Source organism: Schistocerca gregaria, chromosome 1 (genome assembly GCF_023897955.1).
Source record: "Schistocerca gregaria isolate iqSchGreg1 chromosome 1, iqSchGreg1.2, whole genome shotgun sequence".
Classification (NCBI taxonomy): domain Eukaryota; kingdom Metazoa; phylum Arthropoda; class Insecta; order Orthoptera; family Acrididae; genus Schistocerca; species Schistocerca gregaria.
In genome coordinates, this window is record NC_064920.1 from 186529457 (window position 1) to 186553776 (window position 24320).

The 24320-nt window shown below is 43.9% G+C and overlaps 1 protein-coding gene across 3 annotated transcripts in view; it reads right to left on the bottom strand.

Moving 5' to 3' along the window:
• LOC126336406 (serine protease 53-like) overlaps nucleotides 1–24320 on the bottom strand; it is a 182217-nt gene that overhangs the window by 78630 nt on the left and 79267 nt on the right. For all 3 annotated transcript variants that reach the window (XM_050000108.1, XM_050000101.1, XM_050000113.1), the window contains 2 exons: nucleotides 7875–8069; nucleotides 1653–1778 (listed from right to left, as the gene is read on the bottom strand). In XM_050000108.1, coding sequence (XP_049856065.1) covers nucleotides 1653–1778; nucleotides 7875–8069 — 321 coding nt within the window. The remainder of the gene's footprint in view (nucleotides 1–1652; nucleotides 1779–7874; nucleotides 8070–24320) is intronic.

Consider the following 24320-nt stretch of genomic DNA (forward strand, 5'->3'; position numbering starts at 1 on the left):
CATTGCACAAATATATAATACTAGAACTGACATGTGGTTACATTTTCACGCAATTTGGGTGCATAGATCTTGAGAAATCAGTACCCAGAACAACCACCTCTGGCCGTAATAACGGCGTTCATACGCCTGGGCATTGAGTCAAACAGGGATTGGATGGCGTGTACAGGTACAGCTGTCCATGCGGCTTCAACACGATACCACAGATCATTAAGACTAGTGATGGGCGTATTGTGACGAGCCAGTTGCTCGGCCACCATTGACCAGAGGTTTTCAGTTGGTGAGAGATCTGTAGAATGTGCTAGCCAGGGCAGAAGTCGAATATTTTCTGTATCCAGATATGTCCGTACAGGACCTGCAGCATGCAGTCGTGCATTATCCTGCTGAAATGTAGGGTTTCGCAGGGATCGTATGAAGGGTAGAGCCACGGGTCGTAACACATCTGAAATGTAACATCCACTATTCAAAGTGCAGTCAATGCGAACCAGAGGTGACCGAGACATGTAACCAATGGCACCCCATACCATCACGCCGGGTGATACGCCAGTATGGCGATGACGAATACACGCTTCCAATGTGCGTTCACCGCGATGTCACCAAACACGTATGCGACCATCATGATGCTGTAAACAGAACCTGGATTCATCCGAAAAAATGACGTTTTGCCATCCGTGCACCCAGGTTCGTCGTCGAGTACACCATTCCAGGCGCTCCTGTCTGTGATGCAGCGTCAAGGGTAACCGCAACCATGGTCTCCGAGTGGATAGACCATGGTGCGTAAACGTTTTTAAACTGTTCGTGCATATGGTCATTGTCTTGCAAACTTCCCCATCAGTAGACTGAGGGATCGAGACGGAGCTGCACGATCCGTTACAACCATGCAGATAAGATGCCTGTCATCTCGACTGCTAGTGATACGAGGCCGTTGGGATCCAACACGGCGTTCCGAATTACCCTCCTGAACCCACCGATTCCATATTCTGCTAACAGTCATTGGATCCCGACCAATGCGATCAGCAATGTCGCGATACGATAAACCGCAATCGCGATAGGCTACAATCCGACCTTTATCAGTCGGAAACGTGATGGGACGAGGCATCACAACAACGTTTCACCAGGCAACGCCGGTCAACTGCTGTTTGTGAATGAGAAATCGGCTGGAAACTTTCCTCATGTGAGCACGTTGTAGGTGTCGCCACCGGCGCCAACCTTGTGTTAATGCTCTGAAAAGCTAATCATTTGCATATCACAGCATGTTCTTTCCTGTCGGTTAAATTTTGCGTCTGTAGCACGTCATCTTCGTGGTGTAGCAATTTTAATGGCTAGTAGTGGACTATAAGTAGGTCTCAGTATATTTTCTTTGAAAAATACCATTTTAATCAAGTAAAATCGCAGATGAACTGCAGCTGATGATTAAACCGAAGCAATTTTTTCCGAAGTAGAAGGTTTCGTACGACGAACTTTAGACGCCATTAGCGTGAGTACCATTATACACTATAGTGGCAGTTTATTTTTAATACAGTATGGATTATGTTTCTCTGGTTTTCTGAACTTTCGTTAGTCTTTCCCTTGACTCGTTCCACATCCTTGAACTTTGTCCTTGTAAATGGGGTCTACGGGAACGATGAATGAATGAATGAAGGAAGGAATCTTACCAGTGAGAAGGTACCGATGAGTGAGCAGGGCAGCTGCGCATGCGTACTCGTGCCCGTGGCGCTCCTTGGTGGACGTGTAGAGCTGAGCATGCCACGGCGCCGTCGAGGGCTGCCCGCTGAAGCACGCTGTGGACAAAACGAGCTCTGGCTGTACTCACATCTACGCGGGCAAGCAGTCAAGGCTTACGAAGCTGTTTTATGCGAGGAAGAAGTTTTAAAGAATTCTGGGCGGGAGTAGGGGGGGGGGGGGGAGGAAGGGAGGAACAGTTACTGGTACACAATACCCTATCGTTCAGTATGTCAGTCGGTGGAGAGTAAGTAAATCAGCGATATCGAGGGGCACTGCACTATGGAATGATAGGAACAGTTTGACACCTTATTAGGTACATGGAAATACAATCTAAAACAGAAACAGTTACACACCACGAAGGAATTATCCGAAAGGGGCGTAAATGGGTAAATGTGATGTACATGTACAGACAAACAAATGATTCCAATTTCAGAACAACTGGAAGACTTTCACAAATTGAGCAAGTCAGTAATTCGTTGGTCCACCTCTGGCCTTAGGCAAGGAGTAATTCAGTTTGGCACTGGTTGACAGAGCTGTTGGATTTCCCCCAGTGAGGTGTCGCCCCAAACTCTGTCCGATAGGCGCGTTAGATCATCAGAGTCAGAGCTGGTCGGAGGGCCCTGCTCATAAAGCTCCAAACGCGCTCAACTGGTGACAGATCCGGAGATCTTCTTGACCAAGGTAGGGTTTGGCAGGCTTGCTGAAGTGTAAGTCCAGAATGGCATGCCAGGAAGTACAAAAAACAAAGCGGGTGCTAGAATATCTTCGACATACCGCTGTGCTGTGAGGGTGCCGCAAATGACAACCTACGGGGTCCTGCTATGGAAAGAAATCGCACCCCCACACACTCCCTGTTGTTAGGCTGTATGACGAGGAGCAGTCTGGTTGGTATCCCACCAGTCCCGCGCAGGGGTCGTAAGGATATGATATGAGCAACTAGGATGTGTACAGTGTGTGTTGGGGCTTATGGGCGCTCAACAGGTCATTAGTGCCCTAGGATGTGTAGAAAGAGATACAGACGGAATTTTTTTCCCTCGCTTATTATACGAATGGAATTTGCAAAGAATATCGATAATATTGCTAAATGTCCCTCAGCGATGCACCGTTCAAAAATGGTTCAAATGGCCCTAAGCACTATGGGACATCTGAGGTCATCAATCCCCTAGAACTTGACACTACTTAAACCTAACTAACCTAAGGACATCACACACATCCATGCCCGAGGCAGGATTCGAACATGCGACCGTAGCAGTCACGTGGTTCCGGACTGTAGTGCCTAGAACCGCTCGGGCACAGCGGCCGGCGCGATGCACTGTATTTAACTTGCGGAGTATTTGTGTGTACATAGACAAAGAATACCACTGTTTAGGGGACACTGCAATACAAGATGATGTGGTGTCCCCAAATCTCGTCATTCACATCTGGCGTATTGTCTTCTGACTACTTTATGCAAGTAGGCAGAGTATGGTTCAGGTCTCATTATGAAATGCATGATGCCTCTTCCTGGGTGCAAATACTGCTGTCTCTTCCTCTCGCGAATGTCCAGGAACAATTTGTGAACGTTAAGGCCCATGTCTCTGTGTCTACACTCTTCACTACGTATTGGTTCGCCACAAATATAATTGGATTTTACTCGTCATTTGATCCCCAATGCTCTGACTAATCCTCTCAATGTGCTTTTACCGTAACCAGTAACGCGTTTGTTATAGTCTATAGTCCTGAGTGTCGTTTCATACAGCTCTTTGCGCTAGTCTGCTCTGTGCAAGCCTCTTCATCTCTGAAAAATTATTGCAGCAGCCTACATTCATTTCCACATGCAAAATAAATTCCTACAGCTTTCTCCATCCATTTTTCCTTCCATTACTAAACTGACTATTCCTTGATATCTCAACTACCATCAACCAGCCCTTATTTTAGTAAAGACAGTCTCGCTAGCGGGATGAAAGCAGAGTTCATCATCTGCAGGACTGACTGCGGATCTTTGGTACAGAGCCGAGTGGAGGGTCTGAATCAGAGGCTGAGACGGTTCTGCGACCGTGTGCGCTGCAGATTCCTCGACTTGCGCCATAGGGTGGTGGGTTTTCGGGTTCCGCTGGATAGGTCAGGAGTGCACTACACGCAACAAGCGGCTACACGGGTAGCAGGGGTTGTGTGGCGTGGGCTGGGCGGTTTTTTAGGTTAGATGGCCTCGGGCAAGTACAGAAAGGGCAACAGCCTCAACAGGTGCGGGGCAAAGTCAGGACATTCTGGGAGCAAGCAGCAATCGGTATTGTAATTGTAAACTGTCTAAGCTGCGATGGTAAAGTACCGGAACTTCAAGCGCTGATAGAAAGCACCGAAGCTGAAATCGTTATAGGTACAGAAAGCTGGCTGAAGCCAGAGACAAATTCTGCCGAAATTTTTACAAAGGTACAGACGGTGTTTAGAAAGGACAGATTGCATGCAACCTGTGGTGGAGTGTTTGACGCTGTTAGTAGTAGTTTATCTTGTAGTGATGTAGAAGTGGATAGTTCCTGTGAATTATTATGGGTTGAGGTTACAGTCAACAACAGAGCTAGGTTAATAATTGGCTCCTTTTACCGACCTTCCGACTCAGCAGCATTAGTGGCAGAACAACTGAGAGAAAATTTGGAATACATTTCACATAAATTTTCTCAGCATGTTATAGTCTTAGGTGGAGATTTCAATTTACCAGATATAGACTGGGACACTCAGATGTTTAGGACGGGTCGTAGGGACAGAGCATCGAGTGATATTATACTGAGTGCACTATCCGAAAATTACCTCGAGCAATTAAACAGAGAACCGACTCGTGGAGATAACATCTTGGACTTACTGATAACAAACAGACCCGAACATTTCGACTCTGTATGTGCAGAACAGGGAATCAGTGATCATAAGACCGTTGCAGCATCCCTGAATATGGAAGCTAATAGGAACATTAAAAAAAAGGAAGGTTTATCTGTTTAGCAAGAATAATAGAAGGCAGATTTCAGACTACCTAACAGATCAAAACGAAAATTTCTGTTCCGACACTGACAATGTTGAGTGTTAATGGAAAAAGTTCAAGGCAATCGTAAAATGCGATTTAAACCGGTACGTGCCGAGTAAAACTGTGAGGGACGGGAAAAACCCACCATGGTACAACACAAAGTTAGGAAAGTACTTCGAAAGCAAAGAGAGCTTCACTCCAAGTTTAAACGCAGCCAAAACCTCTCAGACAAACAGAAGCTAAACGATGTCAAAGTTAGCGTAAGGAGGACTATGCGTGAAGCGTTCATTGAATTCGAAAGTAAAATTCTATGTACCGACTTGACAGAAAATCCTAGGAAGTTCTTGTCTTACGTTAAATCAGTAAGTGGCTCGAAACATCATATCCAGACACTCCGGGATGATGATGGCATTGAAACAGAGGATGACACGCGTAAAGCTAAAATACTAAACACCTTTTGCCAAAGCTGTTTCACAGAGGAAGACCGCACTGCACTTCCTTCTCTAAATCCTCGCACAAACGAAAAAATGGCTGACATCGAAATAAGTGTCCAAGGAATAGAAAAGCAACTGGAATCACTCAACAGAGGAAAGTCCACTGGACCTGACGGGATATCAATTCGATTCTACACAGAGTACGCGAAAGAACTTGCCCCCCGTCTAACAGCCGTGTACCGCAAGTCTCTGGAGGAACGGAAGGTTCCAAATGATTGGAAAAGAGCACAGGTAGTCCCAGTCTTCAAGAAGGGTCGTCGAGCAGATGCGCAAAACTATAGACCTATAAGTCTGACGTCGATCTGTTGTAGAATTTTAGAACATGTTTTTTGCTCGACTATCATGTCGTTTTTGGAAACCCAGAATCTACTCTGTAGGAATCAACATGGATTCCGGAAACAGCGATCGTGTGTGACCCAACTCGCTTTATTTGTTCATGAGACTCAGAAAACATTAGATACAGGCTCCCAGGTAGATGCTATTTTCCCTGACTTCCGGAAGGCGTTCGATACAGTTCCGCACTGTCGCTTGATAAACAATGTAAGAGCCTACGGAATATGAGACCAGCTGTGTGGCTGGATTGAAGAGTTTTTAGCAAACAGAACACAGCATGTTGTTATCAATGGAGAGACGTCTACAGACGTTAAAGTAACCTCTGGCATACCACAGGGGAGTGTTATGGGACCATTGCTTTTCACAATATATATAAATGACCTAGTAGATAGTGTCGGAAGTTCCATGCGGCTTTTCGTGGATGATGTTGTTGTATACAGAGAAGTTGCAGCATTAGAAAATTGTAGCGAAATGCAGGAAGATCTGCAGCGGATAGGCACTCGGGGCAGGGAGTGGCAACTGACCCTTAACATAGACAAATGTAATGTATTGCGAATACATAGAAAGAAGGATCATTTATTGTATGATTATATGATAGCGGAACAAACACTGGTAGCAGCTACTTCTGTAAAATATCTGGGAGTATGAGTGCGGAACGATTTGAAGTGGAATGATTATGTAAAATTAATTGTTGGTAAGGCGAATACCAGGTTGAAATTCATTGGGAGAGTCCTTATATCTACTGTACTTCCCCCATAATTAGTTACTTTACTGACCAAACGGCAAATCTCATCTACTACTTTTGGTTTCTCATTTCCTGATGTAATTCCGTCACCATTATCTGACTTAATTCAACAAAATTGCATTACTCTTCTTCTACCTTTCTAATCTTTCATTTCCTTTTCAGTACACTATTCATTCAACCTTTACTGTTTCTGACAGAATTTTAATGTCGTTGGTAAGCCTCAAAGTTTTTATTTTCTCTCACTGAACCGTAACTCCTTTTCGAAATTTCTTCTTGGTTTCCTTCACTGCCTGCCCATATAGAGATTAAATATCATATAGTAGAGGTTAAAATACTGCCTTTCTTCCTTCTCAACTATTGCTCCCTTCTCGTGTCCTTCGAATCTTATAACTGCAGATTGGTTTCGGTATAAGTATTTACACCTGCTACGTTGGGTATTTCAAAGAGTATATTCCTGGAAATACTTTCAGACTGAAGCGCCTTGAACCGCTCCGCCACATCGGCCGGCTCAAAAATGGTTCAAGTGGCTCTGAGCACTATGGGACTTAACTGGTGTGGTTATTAGTCCCCTAGAACTTAGAACGACTTAAACCTAACTAATCTAAGAACATCATACACATCTATGTCCGAGGCAGGATTCGAACCTGCGACAGTAGCGGTCACGGGGTTCCAGACTGTAGCGCCTAGAACCGCACAGCCACTCCGGCCGGCAGGCCGCAATTGTTCGCAGCTGATTTGAAGAGCATTCTGGATAATTCGAGCGCATGATCTGGACATCTAGATTGCCCGTCATTAATTCCATCGAAAATTTATAGGACAGAATCGAGAGATCAGTTTGAGCACAAATTCCTGCACCGGCAACGCTTTTGCAATTATGGAGGACTATAGAGGCAGCGTGGTAGGAGACGAGGTATTGGCAGAAACGAAGCTGTGAGGATGGGGCGTGAGTCGTGCTTGGCTAGCTCTGATGGAAGAGCACTTGCCCGCAAATGGCAAAGGTCCCGGGTTCGAGTCTCGGTCCGGCACACAGTTTTAATCTGCCAAGGAGTTTCAGCAAGGTACAATATTTCTACAGTGGACTTCCAAAAGACGTAAGTCCACGTCAGGTCGAGTTGCTGCTCTGCGGAGGACAAAAGAAGATCGGACACGATATTAGGAGGTATTCCATGACTTTTGCCACATCGGTGTAAATATAAGACTGCTTTTGAACGGTGTACCTCCAAAGATAAGCCATGTGATCAGTTTGGCTCGTGTGTTCCTGCATTTCTCCGGAAGCTAAAGTGATCTTCTTCGAGAGTCGCTTCTACCACCCGACCTTGGCTTCAAAATGGTTCAAACTTCTCTGAGCACTATGGGACTTAACTTCTGACTTCATCAGTTCTCTAGAACTTAGAACTACTTAAACCTAACTAACCTAAGGACATCACACGCATCCATGCCCATGGCAGAATTAGGACCTGCGACCACGACCTTGGGGAAGATCACTTTAGATTCCAGAGAAATGTAGGTACGCGCGAGGCAAAACTTATCTTCGAATGATAGATTTATAAGACAGCTAAGAAAGCGGCTGACGCTAGAGGCAACTCACAGGAGAGCAGCAAGCGGCGCAGCAGCGGCAGTTGGCTGTCGACGTCGCTGAAGACGTGCTGTCCGGCGACGCAGCGGCCGGGCTGGTCCCAGTCGCGGTGCGCTGTGTTCACGCTGGTCACACCCTTGAGCAGCCAGCGGCCGTCGGCAACGGGCCACACCAGGGCGCTGCCCCTCGCGTGCTGGCACACCGGCTCTGCAAACCAGCAGGATCATTCGCCTCACTCACACTTTATTTTTGAGTCAGAAACATACAAATTTACAGTAGCCATACACACACGCACACACACACACACACACACACACATATATATATATATATATATATATATATATATATATATATATATGGTGTTTCAAAAATGACCGGTATATTTGAAACGGCAATAAAAACTAAACGAGGAGCGGTAGAAATACACCGTTTGTTGCAATATGCTTGGGACAACAGTACATTTTCAGGCGGAAAAACTTTCGAAATTACAGAAGTTACAATTTTCAACAAGAGATCGCGCTGCAAGAGATGTGAAAGATATAGAAGACAACGCAGTCTGTGGGTGCGCCATTCTGTACGTCGTCTTTCTGCTGTAAGCGTGTGCTGTTCACAACGTGCAAGTGTGCTGTGGACAACATGGTTTATTTCTTAGAACATAGGATTTTTCTGGTGTTGGAATTTCACCGCCTAGAACACAGTGTTGTTGCAATAAGACGAAGTTTTCAACGGAGGTTTAATGTAACCAAAGTACCGAAAAGTGATACAATAAAAGATCTGTTTGAAAAACTTCAACGGACTGGGAACGTGATGGATGAACGTGCTGGAAAGGTAGGGCGACCGCGTATGGCAACCACAGAGGGCAACGCGCAGCTAGTGCAGCAGGTGATCCGACAGCGGCCTCGGGTTTCCGTTCGCCGTGTTGCAGCTGCGGTCCAAATGACGCCAACGTCCACGTATCGTCTCATGCGCCAGAGTTTACACCTTTATCCACACAAAATTCAAACGCGGCAAACCCTCAGCGCCACTACCATTGCTGCACGACAGACATTCGCTAACGATATAGTGCACAGGATTGACGACGGCGATATTTGGTTTACTGACGAAGCTTATTTTTACCTGGACGGCTTCGTCAATAAACAGAATTGGCGCATATGGGGAACCGAAAAGCCCCATGTTGCAGTCCCATCGTCCCTGCATCCTCAAAAAATACTGGTCTGGGCCGCCATTTCTTCCAAAGGAATCATTGGCCCATTTTTCAGATCCGAAACGATTACTGCATCACGCTATCTGGACATTCTTCGTGAATTTGTGGCGGTACAAACTGCCTTAGACGACACTGCGAACACCTCGTGGTTTATGCAAGATGGTGCCCGGCCACATCGCACGGCCGACGTCTTTAATTTCCTAAATGAATTTTTCGATGATCGTGTGATTGCTTTGGGCTATCCGAAACATACAGGAGGCAGCGTGGATTGGCCTCCCTATTCGCCAGATATGAACCCCTGTGACTTCTTTCTGTGGGGACACTTGAAAGACCAGGTGTACCGCCAGAATCCAGAAACAATTGAACATCTGAAGCAGTACATCTCATCTGCATGTGAAGCCATTCCGCCAGACACGTTGTCAAAGATTTCGGGTAATTTCATTCAGAGACTATGCCATATTATTGCTACGCATGGTGGATATGTGGAAAATATCGTAGTATAGAGTTTCCCAGACCTCAGCGCCATATGTTGTTGACAATTGTAACTACTGTAATTTCCAAAGTTTGTCTGCCTGAAAATGTACTGTTGTCCCAAGCATATTGCAACAAACGGTGCACTTCTATCGCTGCTCGTTGAGTTTGTATTGCCGTTTCAAATATACCGGTCATTTTTGAAACACCCTGTATATATTCGGAAACGCTTATTTTCAATGTTAGAGCTCATTTTAGTTTCGTCAGTATGTACTGTACTCCCTCGATTCACCGCCAGTTGGCCCAATTGAAGGAAGGTAATGTTGACTTCGGTGCTTGTGTTGACATGCGACTCATTGCTCTACAGTACTAGCATCAAGCACATCAGTACGTAGCATCAACAGGTTTGTGCTCATCACGAACGTGGTTTTGCAGTCAGTGTAATGTTTATAAATGCGGAGTTGGCAGATGCCCATTTGATGTATGGATTAGCACGGGCAATAGCCGTGGCGCGGTACGTTTGTATCGAGACAGATTTCCAGAACGAAGGTGTTCCGACAGGAAGACGTTCGAAACAATTGATCGGCGTCTTAGGGAGCACGGAACATTCGAGCCTATGACTCGCGACTGGGGAAGACCTAGAACGACGAGGACACCTGCAATGGACGAGGCAATTCTTCGTGCAGTGGACGATAACCCTAATGTCAGCGTCAGAGAAGTTGCTGCTGTACAAGGTAACGTTGACCACGTCACTGTATGGAGAGTGCTACAGGAGAACCAGTTGTTTGCGTACCATGTGCAGCGTGTGCAGGCACTATCAGCAGCTGACTGGCCTCCACGGGTACACTTCTGCGAATGGTTCATCCAACAATGTGTCAATCCTCATTTCAGTGCAAATGTTCTCTTTACGGATGAGGCTTCATTCCGACGTGATCAAATTGAAAATTTCACAATCAACATGCGTGAGCTGGCGAGAATCCGCACGTAATTGCGCAATCACGTCATCAATACAGATTTTCTGTTAACGTTTGCGCAGGCATTGTTGGTGATGTCTTGATTGGGCCCCATGTTCTTCCACCTACTCTCAATGGAGCACGTTATCATGATTTCATACGGGATACTCTACCTGTGCTGCTAGAACATGTGCCTTTACAAGTACGACACAACGCGTGGTTCATGCACGATGGAGCTCCTGCACATTTCAGTCGAAGTGTTCGTACGCTTCTCAACAACAGATTCGGTGACCGATGGATTGGTAGAGGCGGACCAATTCCATGGCCTCCACGCTCTCCTCACCTCAACCCTCTTGACTTTCATTTATGGGGGCATTTGAAAGCTCTTGTCTATGCAACCCCGGTACTAAATATTGAGACTCTTCGTGCTCGTATTTTGGACGGCTGTGATACAATACGCCATTCTCCAGGGCTGCATCAGCGCATCAGCGATTCCATGCGACAGAGGGTGGGTGCATGTATCCTCGCTAACGGAGGACATTTTGAACAAGTCACGCTGGTACGATCTGTTGCTGTGTGTTTCCATTCCATGATTAATGTGATTTGAAGAGAAGTAATAAAGACACTGGAGCATGTGGCTTGTGGTTTGTTCTTGTCCACAATCACAGGGTGTATCTTCTGTTATGAAGTCCCATCTCTTCAGGTTGTCTCTGGATCGTCCAACTCCTGATCGTAATCTGTTTAAAGATTTCCACACCAGCCAGCTCTCATTGTGTCCAGGTGGTAGCCCTTCAGCTTCTGGCGTCTGTAGGTGAGGCGTGGACTTCTTCCATAAGTCCAGCCTTGCCTTCTCTGGTGAAATGGTGAGCTTCTCGGATGTTTTCAGGAAGCTCTTTCGCGATTTCAGCCGTTGCTGTGGTGGACTATGTCCGTGCAGTGTATGGGCACTGTCCTGTTCCACTTTCAGTCTCTCCTTGTTGGTAGCCACTGTTCTGCGTACCCATGGTGGCGCTATTCCAGATAGGCAGTAGAGCTTATCAGTTGCGGTAGGTCTTAAGCAACCTGTCGTCAACCTGCAGGTTTCGTTGAGAGCAATGTCTACTTGTCTGGCTTGAGATGACCTGTACCAGACTGGAGAAGCATATTCAGCAGTAGAAAAGCAGAGTGCCCTTGCAGAACAGCGAATAGTTTGTGGATGTGATGCCCACTATGTCCCCGCTAGTTTGCGAATTAGGTTGTTTCGAGCGGAGATTTTCATTTTGGTGTTCTTGCAGTGAGTTTTGAATGTCAGAGTTCTATCGAGAATGACTCCCAAGTATTTAGGTGCGTGATGATGCCGGAGTTGGATGCCTGACCATGCAATATGTAGCTCACGATTAGCTTCCCTGTTTCTTAAATGAAAGGCACACACTTGTGTCTTTGAAGTGTTTGGTCTGAGTTGGTTCCAATTGTAATAGCTTGACAGCGTTCTAAGTGCTGTTGTCAGATTTCTTTCCACTCTTTCAAAGCATGAGCTCTGTTTAACAAGGGCTAGGTCATCTGCATATAAGAATCTCCTTGTGATGGCTGGTAGTTCGTATAAATGTTGAAGAGAAGTGGAGCGCACACATAGTTCACTTCCAGCCTGTCGAAGCCTGGACCCAACACTTAAAAAAGCAGCAAATTTTACCAGATTATTGCACATCAACTGTACAATTTGCCGTTAAAGTCTGAGACAGTGACGAAGAGGGAGGAAGCAGGGCTGGGAAGGGGGCTACATGCATGTGATGCCAGGGCTGCGGAAGGGGAAACTGTGTTAAGTTGTCTACTTATGGTTAGTCACTTTTTGTTTTCATTTATTGTATTTCAATTCCCCATCGGGGTGGGCTGGCAGCAGCATATGCGCTGCTCTTCAGCCGAAAGGCATAGAACAAACAATAGAAGATATTTAAAACCAACAAAGGAGAAAACATGGTCGCCAGCTGCTGTGACCGTGCGGTTCTAGGCGCTGCAGTCCGGAACCGCGGGACTGCTAAGGTCGCAGATTCGAATCCTGCCTCAGACATGGATGTGTGTGATGTACTTAGGTTAGTTAGGTTTAAGTAGTTCTGAGTTCTAGGGGACTAATGACCTAAGGTGTTAAGTCTCATAGTGCTCAGAGCCATTTGATTTTTTGAAAACATGGTGAACATAGATATAAAAAAGGGGGAACCTGATGGAAGACAATAGACAAAAAAGGGGCGACTGTAAAATGGAGATAAAAACTAAAAAAGTAGCGCACACAAAAAAGGCACACACTGGGACAATTAAAAGAACACAAGGCACAGTATGACCGGAGCATTAAAGTATCGACGGATGGCGTAGCACATAACAAACACTGACAGTAACACTAAGTAAAAGGCCAGCACACAATAAAATCACATCTCCTGACGCACAGGAGAAACAGCACTAAACACAATACTGACATGACATACTGACGATGATCAAAACGGAGGATCTGCCAGACGCAGGAAGGGAGGGAGGGGAAGAGAGGGGGGGGGGGGAGATGAGTGGGGGACATGCTGAAGAGGGACGGGTGGGGGTAGGGAGAGACGTGGGAGGGAAATAGGCAAGGATGGGGTGCAGGATCTCGGGGGGGGGGGGGGGGGGAAGGAGGAAAATCCGCTCTGGAAGAAGGAGGGAGATGAAAAAGGGGGCCCTGGGGAGGGGGGGGGGGGAACAAGGCCTGGTTATAGTTGGAAGGAAGGGTATATGCCACAGCGAAGTTCATCATCCGAGAGGGGGGGTTAGTTACTGTGTTACGATGTGTACATATTATTAGCAAGGTCTCAGACAAGCCGAGACTTATTCTTCAGGGAAGTCATTGTCCCGCACAGGCTGTTATTTTAGAAATCAAGCCTTTATTTCATAATTTTTCTCTAATTCGCAGCCATGGTCATTTTCAAGCTGCTGGCTCTTGCTTGATAATAGTAGCACCATGAACAGAACTTTTATGTTTTACTCATTCCACCTTCATTTCCAACATCGAAGTAAATGGAAAGGGCAGCCATTAGACTGGAGTACACCGAGTTACCGGATTCGGTTAACTAGCAAGTAAATCGAAGCTACTCACTAGTTGTGCTCCCTCCGGTCGTCTACAGTTCTCACTTAGGGGTCGACGAGAAAAAAGTTGAGGCAGTTATCTGACGAACGAAGCAGATGGACGTTGCTGAAAGGATACAGTGTTACCTGTCACATATCTATTTGGTTCTTTGCCCCTTCAGAACATGATTTTATTCGATGACTTTATCCAATACACAGGTACCGGTAGCCGAAGTATGAAAGAATGACAATTAGATTTTTTTTCTGTATATGCACTTTATAGTATAGTAGATCTGTTTGTCCATATTCGTAATGTTCAATGTTTTGTTTTGAATGGATGATGTGTAAAACTATCGTCCGCGTGGAAGAGACCATACACGGTAAAGGTAGCGTCACTTGTTGTCTTTGAGTAGCCCCTTGCCTGCCAGTAGTAAAATGAAAGAAATGTAAAAGTCGAATGGAATGTTTGTTAATTTTAAGTTGAGAATATTTAAGAATTCCGTGTGCAGTTTTTGATTAAATCAAGAACTTCCAACTGGTGAGTAAACTACACCACAGGCTTTGTCTCAGGATGCTGTACAGTCAAAGGACAAAAGAAACCCTTGACCAAATATGAATCAGTAATCATTTTTTTATTTAATTCATTTTCGATATTAAAAATTCAGTAATCACTTCCTACTTAAATAATTTTGGTTGGTTAAAATATCTTATTAAAATGTTAAGTAAGTAAAAGGGGTTTGTCTAGACCACACACATGGTGAGGTCACAACCATGCCTGTAGCGTGAATAGAAAGACTTCGTGTGGTAATGATAATTTAATTTAGCAATACTTCGTGTGAAGTTCTTTTGAGTTTTGGTACTCCGAGAGAGAATAAAAGTGAGTTATAAGTCAATTGGCAGTGACTCCACATGGGTTGCTTTGCACCGGGAAACGAGATTAAATGATGCAGAGTTTAGGATAGATTTGATAGGAACAGTTGCATGTGTGAAATATGAAAAAAAATATTACTAGGTTGTGAAGCTAACTTGGTCCTGGTATATGATGGTGAGCAATATTGGCACAAGAGGAAAAATGGTGCACAAAAGATATTGCCATGATCGTTACAACAGTAGGCATGCGATCTGTGATATTGGGTTAAAAATTTAACTGTGGGGAAACAGGACTGATAGTCAAATGAATAATTCTTGTGTGTTTCATTTCTGTGAAAGAGAGATTCATTTTTCCAGATTTATTCTCTGTAATTTTAAGTGGGTTTGCAAACGAGATATTGAACCATTTCGTATTAGGCAGTTATTGGTAGTTCAATGATTCTGTGTTTGACCGTTTTTTTAGATTTATTTTCTGTTATTTGTGGGTTCTCAGTGAGTTTAAAAACCAGATATTGAAACAAAACGATTCACATGTTAAACAGTTGATCAGTATTTCGGTGATTCTGGTGACAGGAAGTGTGCCAACCTAACAGTGGACATCCTGATTCTGTCCACAACAGTGCATATAGAGTAGACTTTTCCGAAATCATAGGAATTTGTAACGTCAACGAAGTATTATGCCCGCTGGGTAAAGTTGTATATTGTAAGGGATTTTTTTAACAGAAACTCCAAGAATTAATTTGAATCAACGATACAGTATGGACGTCACAGTTAATTGGTAGACGGCAGCCATTTTTCTTCTGACAACCTATCACCTGTTTCTTTTCCGTCGGTATCCCGATGATTTGCAATAGTTACACAAAGGATAATAGTATGACAGAGTACGTGAGTAAATTGCACTATGATCTGGATAGATTCTGAGTCGGTGTAGCGGTAATGTTAATTAACTGTGTAATACTGAAAGTTTGTCAGACAGAAAATTCAGTTGTGGAAATTTAAAAGGATGTAAATCATATTACAATTATAACATCAGATTCTTAAGGCATAACCACCGATGTGACTGGTTGTCAATGGCGTTATGGTTAAAAGAACACACTACAGTACTTCATCCCGACTGCCAGATATACAGGGAGAGTAGTATCCTCTCATTGAGTGTTCGAATTCGGAAGACTTCAAAAACTCAGTTACACTTATGGCAGGCCAAGTAACTTTTACATTTCGCCGGCCGGTGTGGCAGAGCGGTTCTAGGCGCTTCTGTCTTGAACCGCGCGACCGCTACGGTCGCAGGTTCGAATCCCGCCTCGGGCATGGATGTCTCTGATGTCCTTAGGTTAGTTAGGTTTAAGTAGTTCTAAGTTCTATGGGACTGATGACCTCAGATGTTAAGTCCCATAGTGCTCAGAGCCGTATGAACCATATGAACCTTTACACTTCAACTGACACAGATACATGAAGCTATTTTTCAACACATTTACCAAGTCTATGTGTACAGCTGTCGGAACGTTCTACAGATTGTTCAAATCCTCAATGTCAGAAACGCTCTTCTTTGGTCAAGCAGACATTCGAGAGTATGAACGTCCTCGTAGCTGGAACGTCTCCCCCTCCCCTGCCTCCCACGCCCCCCTCCCACCAGATGTTCTTTCAGATAGCCAAAAAGAATGAAATCTTATAGTGCAAGATCATGACTTTCCTATCGGCAGCATCCACATCTGTGCGGCCCTGTCAAGTTGTCGGCACCATTTCACTGTGGCTGGACGCGACATCGCATTTGGTCCATATACGGCCAGAATTTCACGGAGGATCTGTGTGGAAATTTAAAAGATTTGCCCACAAGGATCGTAGTGTTACGCGTACTTCAGCTTGGTAGTCCGTTGCTAGATGCCGCACCATTTCACTCCCACATCATGATGCCTCTGTCAACTACACCGCTGCAGAACTGAGTCCGCATATAAAAATACGCCACTCTTGTTCCCCGACTGTCTTCTCGTAGGACGACACGCGAAACTTACTTTCTGAAGTCCCATGACATACAGAGAAGCTGGTATACTGATTTTTCTTAGAAAAGTCACATGTGCTCCCCTCACTTGAGAGCAAATGAGCCTCTAAAGCGCTGACCCGCATGCATTCTTCAGAACGACAACGCCTTGCTACGAGCTTTTTTAAAATCAAGTAACAAAAATGTGATCAATCTCTCTGCAATCAAGACATGACATATCGATTATTGCAGTGGTTACATTCTACTTAACTAATTTACGGACTGAACACTATCTCAACACGTTGCTCCTTCACCATTGCGTTCAAAATTACAAAGTTACTGTTTTAGAAGCTTATAGAACTGGATTACTGGGTTGCGACTTGGACACATTTCTTTGAATTTCACGCAGGACAGTCTTCCAAACTTCACCGAGGCTCTCCTATCTACTCTTCAGGACTAGGATCTGGGATAACCCAGAACGGTCTAACTCAGAGAGAGACACTGATGAGTCAAAGAAACTAGTACACCTGCCTCATATCGGGTAAGGCCCCCGCGAACACGCAGAAGTGCCATAACACGACATTGCATGGGCTCGACTGATGTCTGAAATACAGCTGGTGGGAAATGACGCCATGAATCCTGCACGGGTCCATCAGTCCATAAGAGCACGAGAGTGTGGAGATCTCTTCTGATAAGCACACTGCAAGGCATCCCACAGATGCTCAATAATGTTCATGTCTGGGGAGTCTGGTGACCAACGAAAGTATTTAAACTCAGAAGAGCGTTCCTGGAGCAACTCTGTAGCAATTCTGGGCTTGTCCTGCCGGAATTGCACAAGTCCGTCGGAATGCACAATGGAAATGCATGGATGCAGATGGTCATACAGGACGCCTACGTGTCACCTCTCAGAGTCGTATCTAGACGTATCACTGCAACTGCACACGCCCCAGACCATTACAGAGCCTCCATCAGCTTGAACAGTCCCCTGCTGACATGCAGAGCCCATGGATTCATAAGATCGTCTCCATACCCGTACACGTCCATCCGCTCGATACAATTTGAAACGAGACTCGTCCGACCAGGCAACATGTTTCCAGTCATCAAAAGGCCAATGTCGGTGTTGACGGGCCCAGGCGAGGCCTAAAGCTTTATATCATGCAGTCATCAAGGATACACGAGTGGGCCTTCGGCTCCGAAAGCCCATATCGATAATGTTTTGTTGAATGGTTCGCACACTGACACTTGTTGATCTCCCAGCAGTGAAATATGCAGCAATTTGCGGAAGGGTGCACTTCTGTCACGTTGCACGATTCTCTTCAGCCGTCGTTATTCCCGCTCTTGTAGGATATTCTCCCGGCCGCATAGATGTCGGAGATTTGATGTTTTACCGGATTCCTGATATTCACGATACTCTCGTGAAATGGTCGCACCGGAAAAAATCCCAACTTCATCGCTACCTCGGAGCTGCTATCTCCCACCGCTCGTGCGCCGACTATAACACCAAACTCACTTAAATATTGATAACCTCCCATTGTAGCAGCAGTAACCGATCTAACAACTGCCCCAGACACTTGCTGTCTTATATAGGGTTTTGCCGACCACAGCACCGTATTCTGCCTGTTTTTGAACTCGTGTGCCTGTACCAGTTTTTTTTGGCGCTTCAGTTTATAATACAATATAGAGGCACACCGCTACCAAAATCAAGCAAACTGGACAACTGTCTGCCGTGTTTTCGGAAAGTAAAAGAAAAAGGCATAGTGCATGACAGTGCGTAAGGACATTACGACACCTCGGGGAAAATAATAAATTCAAATACTCAAGTAAAGTTAAACACATTAAAGTTCTTTCTATGCTGGTGTATAACACAAATGTATGTTGTTGTTGTTGTGGTCTTCAGTCCTGAAACTGGTTTGATGCAGCTCTCCATGCTACTCTACCCTGTGCAAGCTTCTTCATCTCCCAGTACCTACTGCAACCTACATCCTTCTGAATCTGCTTAGTGTAGTCATCTCTTGGTCTCCCTCTACGATTTTTACCCTCCACACTGCCCTCCAATACTAAATTGGTGATCCCTTGATGCCTCAGAATATGTCCTACCAACCGATCCCTTCTTCTTGTCAAGTTGTGCCACAAACTTCTCTTCTCCCCAATCCGATTCAATTGTGTCACAAGCTCCTTTTCTCCCCAATTCTATTCAATACCTCCTCATTAGTTATGTGATCTACCCATATAATCTTCAGCATTCTTCTGTAGCACCACATTTCGAAAGCTTCTAGTCTCTTCTTGTCCAAACTATTTATCGTCCATGATTCACTTCCATACATGGCTACACTCCATACAAATACTTTCAGAAATGACTTCCTGACACTTAAATCTATACTTGATGTTAACAAATTTCTCTTCTTCAGAAATGCTTTCCTTGCCATTGCCAGTCTACATTTTATATCCCATCTACTTCGACCATCATCAGTTATTTTGCTCCCCAAATAGCAAAACTCCTTTACTACTTTCAGTGTCTCACTTCCTAATCTAATTCCCTCAGTATCACCCGACTTAATTCGACTTCATTCCATTATCCTCGTTTTGCTTTTTTTGGTATTCATCTTATATACTCCTCTCAAGACACTGTTCATTCCATTCAACTGCTCCTCCAAGTCCTTTGCTGTCTCTGACAGAATTACAATGTCATCGGCGAACCTCAAAGTTTTTATTTCTTCTCCATGGACTTTAATACCTACTCCGAATTTTTCTTTTGTTTCCTTCACTGCTTGCTCAATATACAGATTGAATAACATCGGGGATAGACTACAGCCCTGTCTCACTCCCTTCCCAACCACTGCTTCCCTTTCATGTCCCTCGACTCTTATAACTGCTATCTGGTTTCTGTACAAATTGTAAATAGCCTTTCGCTCCCTGTGTTTTACCCCTGCCACCTTCAGAATTTGAAAGAGAGTATTCCAGTCAACATTGTCAAAAGCTTTCTCTAAGTCTACAAATGCTAGAAACGTAGGTTTCCCCTTCCTTAATCTAGCTTCTAAGATAAGTCGTAGGGTCAGTATTGCCTCACGTGTTCCAACATTTCTACGGAATCCAAACTGATCTTCCCCGAGGTCGGATTCTACTAGTTTTTCCATTCGTCTGTAAAGAACTCGCGTTAGTATTTTGCAGGTGTGACTTATTAAACTGATAGTTCGGTAATTTTCACATCTGTCAACATCTGCTTTCTTTGGTATTGGAATAATTATATTCTTCCTGAAGTCTGACGGTATTTCGCCTGTCTCTTACATCTTGCTCACCAGATGGTAGAGTTTTGTCAGGACTGGCTCTCCAAAGGCCGTCAGTATTTCCAATGGAATGTTGTCTACTCCAGGGGCCTTGTTTCGACTCAGGCCTTTCAGTGCTCTGTCAAACTCTTCACGTAGTATCGTATCTCCCATTGCATCTTCATCTACATCCTCTTCCATTTCCATAATATTGTCCTTAAGTACATCGCCCTTGTTTAGACCCTCTATATACTCCTTCCAGCTTTGTGCTTTCCCTTCTTTGCTCAGAACTGGGTTTCCATCTGAGCTCTTAATATTCATACAAGTGGTCCTCTTTTCCCCAAAGGTCTCTTTAATTTTCCTGTAGGCAGTATCTATCTTACCCCTATTGAGATAAGCCTCTACATCCTTACATTTGTCCTCTAGCCATCCCTGCTTAGCCATTTTGCACTTCCTGTCGATGTCATTTTTGAGACGTTTGTATTCCTTTTTGCCTGCTTCATTTACTGCATTTTTATATTTTCTCCTTTCATCAATTAAATTCAATATTTTTTCTGTTATCCAAGGATTTCTACTAGCCCTCGTCTTTTTACCTACTTGATCCTCTGCTGCCTTCATTACTTCATCCCTCAAAGCTACCACAAATGTATAAAACTACTAATAGATATTTTTATACAGTACGCACTTCAAATAAGTTCCATTCGTATTTGTTGTCTTTTGTGTGCAGTTATCTGCTGGGCTAACGTTAGGCATGATTTCGAAAGCAATTCGGCAGATGACTGTCTTACAAGTCTGTACACCGTACTATCCTACTTTCAAAACAACCACAAAATGGCGAGTGACTGAAATGAGAAAGGTGTTCGGCTGAAATCGGAACTTGGTCATGTCCTCTACTTTTGAGAGAATTCCTCGTATTACAACTTGCACTTTACGACACCATGCTGTTTCATGGCAACGGCGCATTAAAAATTACCCCAAAAACTTCACATTAGGTACGATTTGTTATAATTAAATGTCAGCTAAAGACACATTAGCTGCAAAAGTTCCCGGGAGATTCGAAGATGAACAATAATAGTGTCGAAATCATGTGCGACCATTGTGCTTATGTGATTACGGAATCGAAGTATGTTCGCTTCCTGGCACATGTAATTTTTTTTCATTTTTCCGTTTGCGACACATTCTGACTGTCTTTTTCATGTGACAGAAGAATGTGCTGTAATATTAATTGTTATTTACATAGAAGAACATAAGTTTCTTCTAGCTTGTGTTTTCAGTGAGATCAAAAACCGAAAAATGAAACTGGTGTCAGTGAAGTAGCCAGCAATAATATCTATATTCTTTCTTGTCACAAATATTTGACAACTGTTTTCCGAATATATATTACAATATCCGAGGGTGTGGGTAGGGAGGAATATAAGAATGCAGTTAAGTTGCTACGAATGAAACAAGGAGCAACCATATTTATAGTCCTGCATGTCACAGACATGTAGCTATGCTCTAATCCTTAACAACGCTATCGAACATTTGGTGGTCATGACAAGGATCGCACCACACAGCGGGAGATGTACGTCAGCTGAGCGATTTTCGATTTCAGCCGAACGCCCGTTTACTCCCGATGGTACTTTCTCATTTTAATCACTCGTACACAATGACTTCCGAAAATATGGCGAATAATAGTATAGCGAGGCACCGCGGGGCCGCTAAGTAACTTGCCACAGTCTCTCTATGTATACTCTTTCTCTTTGTTTCAGTTATATTCCCTACGTTGAAAGAAGCCTGGACACTAGTTGTGCTGTTGTCGGATTTCAACAGTGCAAATCGTTCCCGAACCTCTAAAGGCCACAATCGCCTAGAACTGCGGCGAAACTGAGGTGTTGCCACAGAAACGTGAAATGAAGTAGGGTTACGAATTTGTCGTGGCCAAAGTGGGAAACAGCTGCGACAAGTCCACTCTTACTTTCATGGATCTTTTACCGTTCAGACTATGGGACACAAGCATTATGTATAGACTAAAGAGCTGTGTCAATGCTTTTCTTTCTGCCTCAGCTGGAGACATCTGAATTATTTGCACTTTTGGCTCGGTGCCTGTAGACGACGCTAAAGTCTGTCATTCTCGAGTGGATGTACCATACCGCACATGCACTGCACAACTGGAATAATGAAAAAAATTGTTTGTTTGTGGTGTCTAAACTTGATTTCATTAAGATGGGCTCCTTTATTGCGGTTATTTATGGAGACACAATCCACACCTGTGGGATCGTCTTACATTGCATATGCATCCGTCTTACGTCACATTCATAACTCTGCGTGCCCATCAAATTAATTAGTTTCAAGTTAGAGAATAGGCTCAATAGTTAAAGTTATTTTATTATTATTACACACGACGGATAAATCGCATGAAAATTACTTATTCTACGATATGCGTGTGAAGGAAGAGGAAGGTGGCGTTACGGATGATACGTCACATAAGTTCACTGAATTGGTTCTTAATCATTGGCTGTTTCTCAGTTTCACAATCTCAGATACGTACGGCGCACTTTGGAGGCATCATAGGGGGAGGATTAGGCGCCGAAGGTGCTGCAACTTCGGGTACATTTTAAACAGAGAGAGGTTAGATAATCACAATATGAATTTATTCAATATACTAATGTCATCTACATCTACATCTACGTAATTACTCTGCTATTCACAATAAAGTGCCTGGCAGAGGGCGCGATGAACCACTTTCATGCTGTCTCTCTACCGTTCCACAAGCACTTAAATTTTTTCGTGCGAGCCCTGATTTCTCTTATTTTATCGTGATGATCATTTCTCCCTATAGTAAGTGGGTGCTAACAGAATGTTTTCGCAATCGGAGGAGAAAAATGGTGATTGAAATTTCATGAGAAGGTCCCGTCGCAACGAAAAACACCTTTGTTTGAATGATTGCCACTCCAATTTACTATCATGTCTGTGACACTATCTCCCTGCGATAATACAAAACGAGCTGCCGTTCTCTGTACTTTTTCGATGTCATCCGTCAGTCCCACCTGATGCGGATCCCACACCGCACAGCAATACTCCAGAATAGGGGGGACAAGCGTAGTGTAAGCTGTCTCTTTGTTAGACCTGTTGCACCTTCTAAGTGTTCTGCCAATGAATCGCAGTCTTTGGTTTGCTCTACCCACAATATTATCTATGTCACCGTTCCAATTTATGTTATTTGTAGTTGTAATCCCTAAGTATTTAGTTGAATTTACAGCCCTCAGATTTGTGTGACTTATCGCGTAATCGAAATTTAGCTGATTTCTTTTAGTGTTCATGTGAACTTTTCTTTATTCAGGGTCAATTGCCACTTTTCGCACCATACAGATATCTTATCTAAATCATTTTGCAATTCGTTTTGATCACCCGATGACTTTACAAGACGGTAAGTGACAGCATCATCTGCAAACAATCTAAGACGGCTACTCAGATTGTCTCCTATTTCGTTAATATACATCAGGAACAATACAGGGCCTATAACACTTCCTTCGGGAACACCGGATATTACTTCTGTTTTAATCGATGACTTTCCGTCTATTGCTACGAACTGTGACCTTTCTGACAGGAAATCACGAATCCAGTCGCACAATTGAGGCGATACTCCGTGGGCACGCAGTTTGATTAGATAACGCTTGTGAGGAACGGTGTCGAAAGCCTTCTGGAAATCTAAAAATATGGAATCAATTTGGCATCCCCTGTCGATAGCACTTATTACTTCATGAGTACAAAGAGCTAGTTGTGTTTCACAAGAACGATATTTTCTGAATCCGTGCTGACTATATATCAATAAATCGTTTTCTTCGAGGTACTTCATATACAGTATATGTTCTAAAACCCAACTCGAAATCTACGTTAGTGATATAGGCCTGTAATTCAGCGTATTACTCCCACTTCCCTTTTTGGGTATTGGTGTGACTTGAGCAGTTTTCCAGTCTTTAGGTACGTATCTTTCTGTGAACGAATGGTTGCATATAATTGCTAAATATGGAGCTATTTTATCAGCATACTCTGAGAGGAACCTGACTGGTATGCAATCTGGACCGGAGGTCTTGCCTTTATTAAGTGATTTAAGCTGCTTTATAACACCGAGGATATCTGCTTCTATGTTTCTCATCTTGGCAGTTGTTCTTGATTGGAATTCAGGAATATTTACTTCGTCTTTTTTGGTGAAGGAGTTTCGGAAAACCGTGTTTAATAACTCTGCTTTAATGGCACTGTCATCAGAACTTCACCGTTGTTATCGCGCAGTGAAGGTATTGATTATGTCTTGCCACTAGTGTGCTTTATGTATGACCAGAATCTCTCTGAGTTTTCTGCCAGATTTCGAAACAGAATTTTGTTATGGAAATTATTAAAAGCATCTCGCATTGAAGTACGCGCCATATTTCGAACTGCTGTAAAACTTTGCCAATCTTGGGGATTTTGCGCTCTTTTAAATTTGACATGCTTTTTTCGTTGCTTCTGCAACAACGATCAGACCCGTTATGTGTACCATGGGGGATCAGTACCATCACTTATTAATTTATGTAGTATATGTCTCTCAATTGCTGTTGATACTATGTATTTGAAAACATTCCACAACTTTTTTACACTTACACGTTCAGATCGGAAGGAGTGAAGACTGTCTCTTAAAAA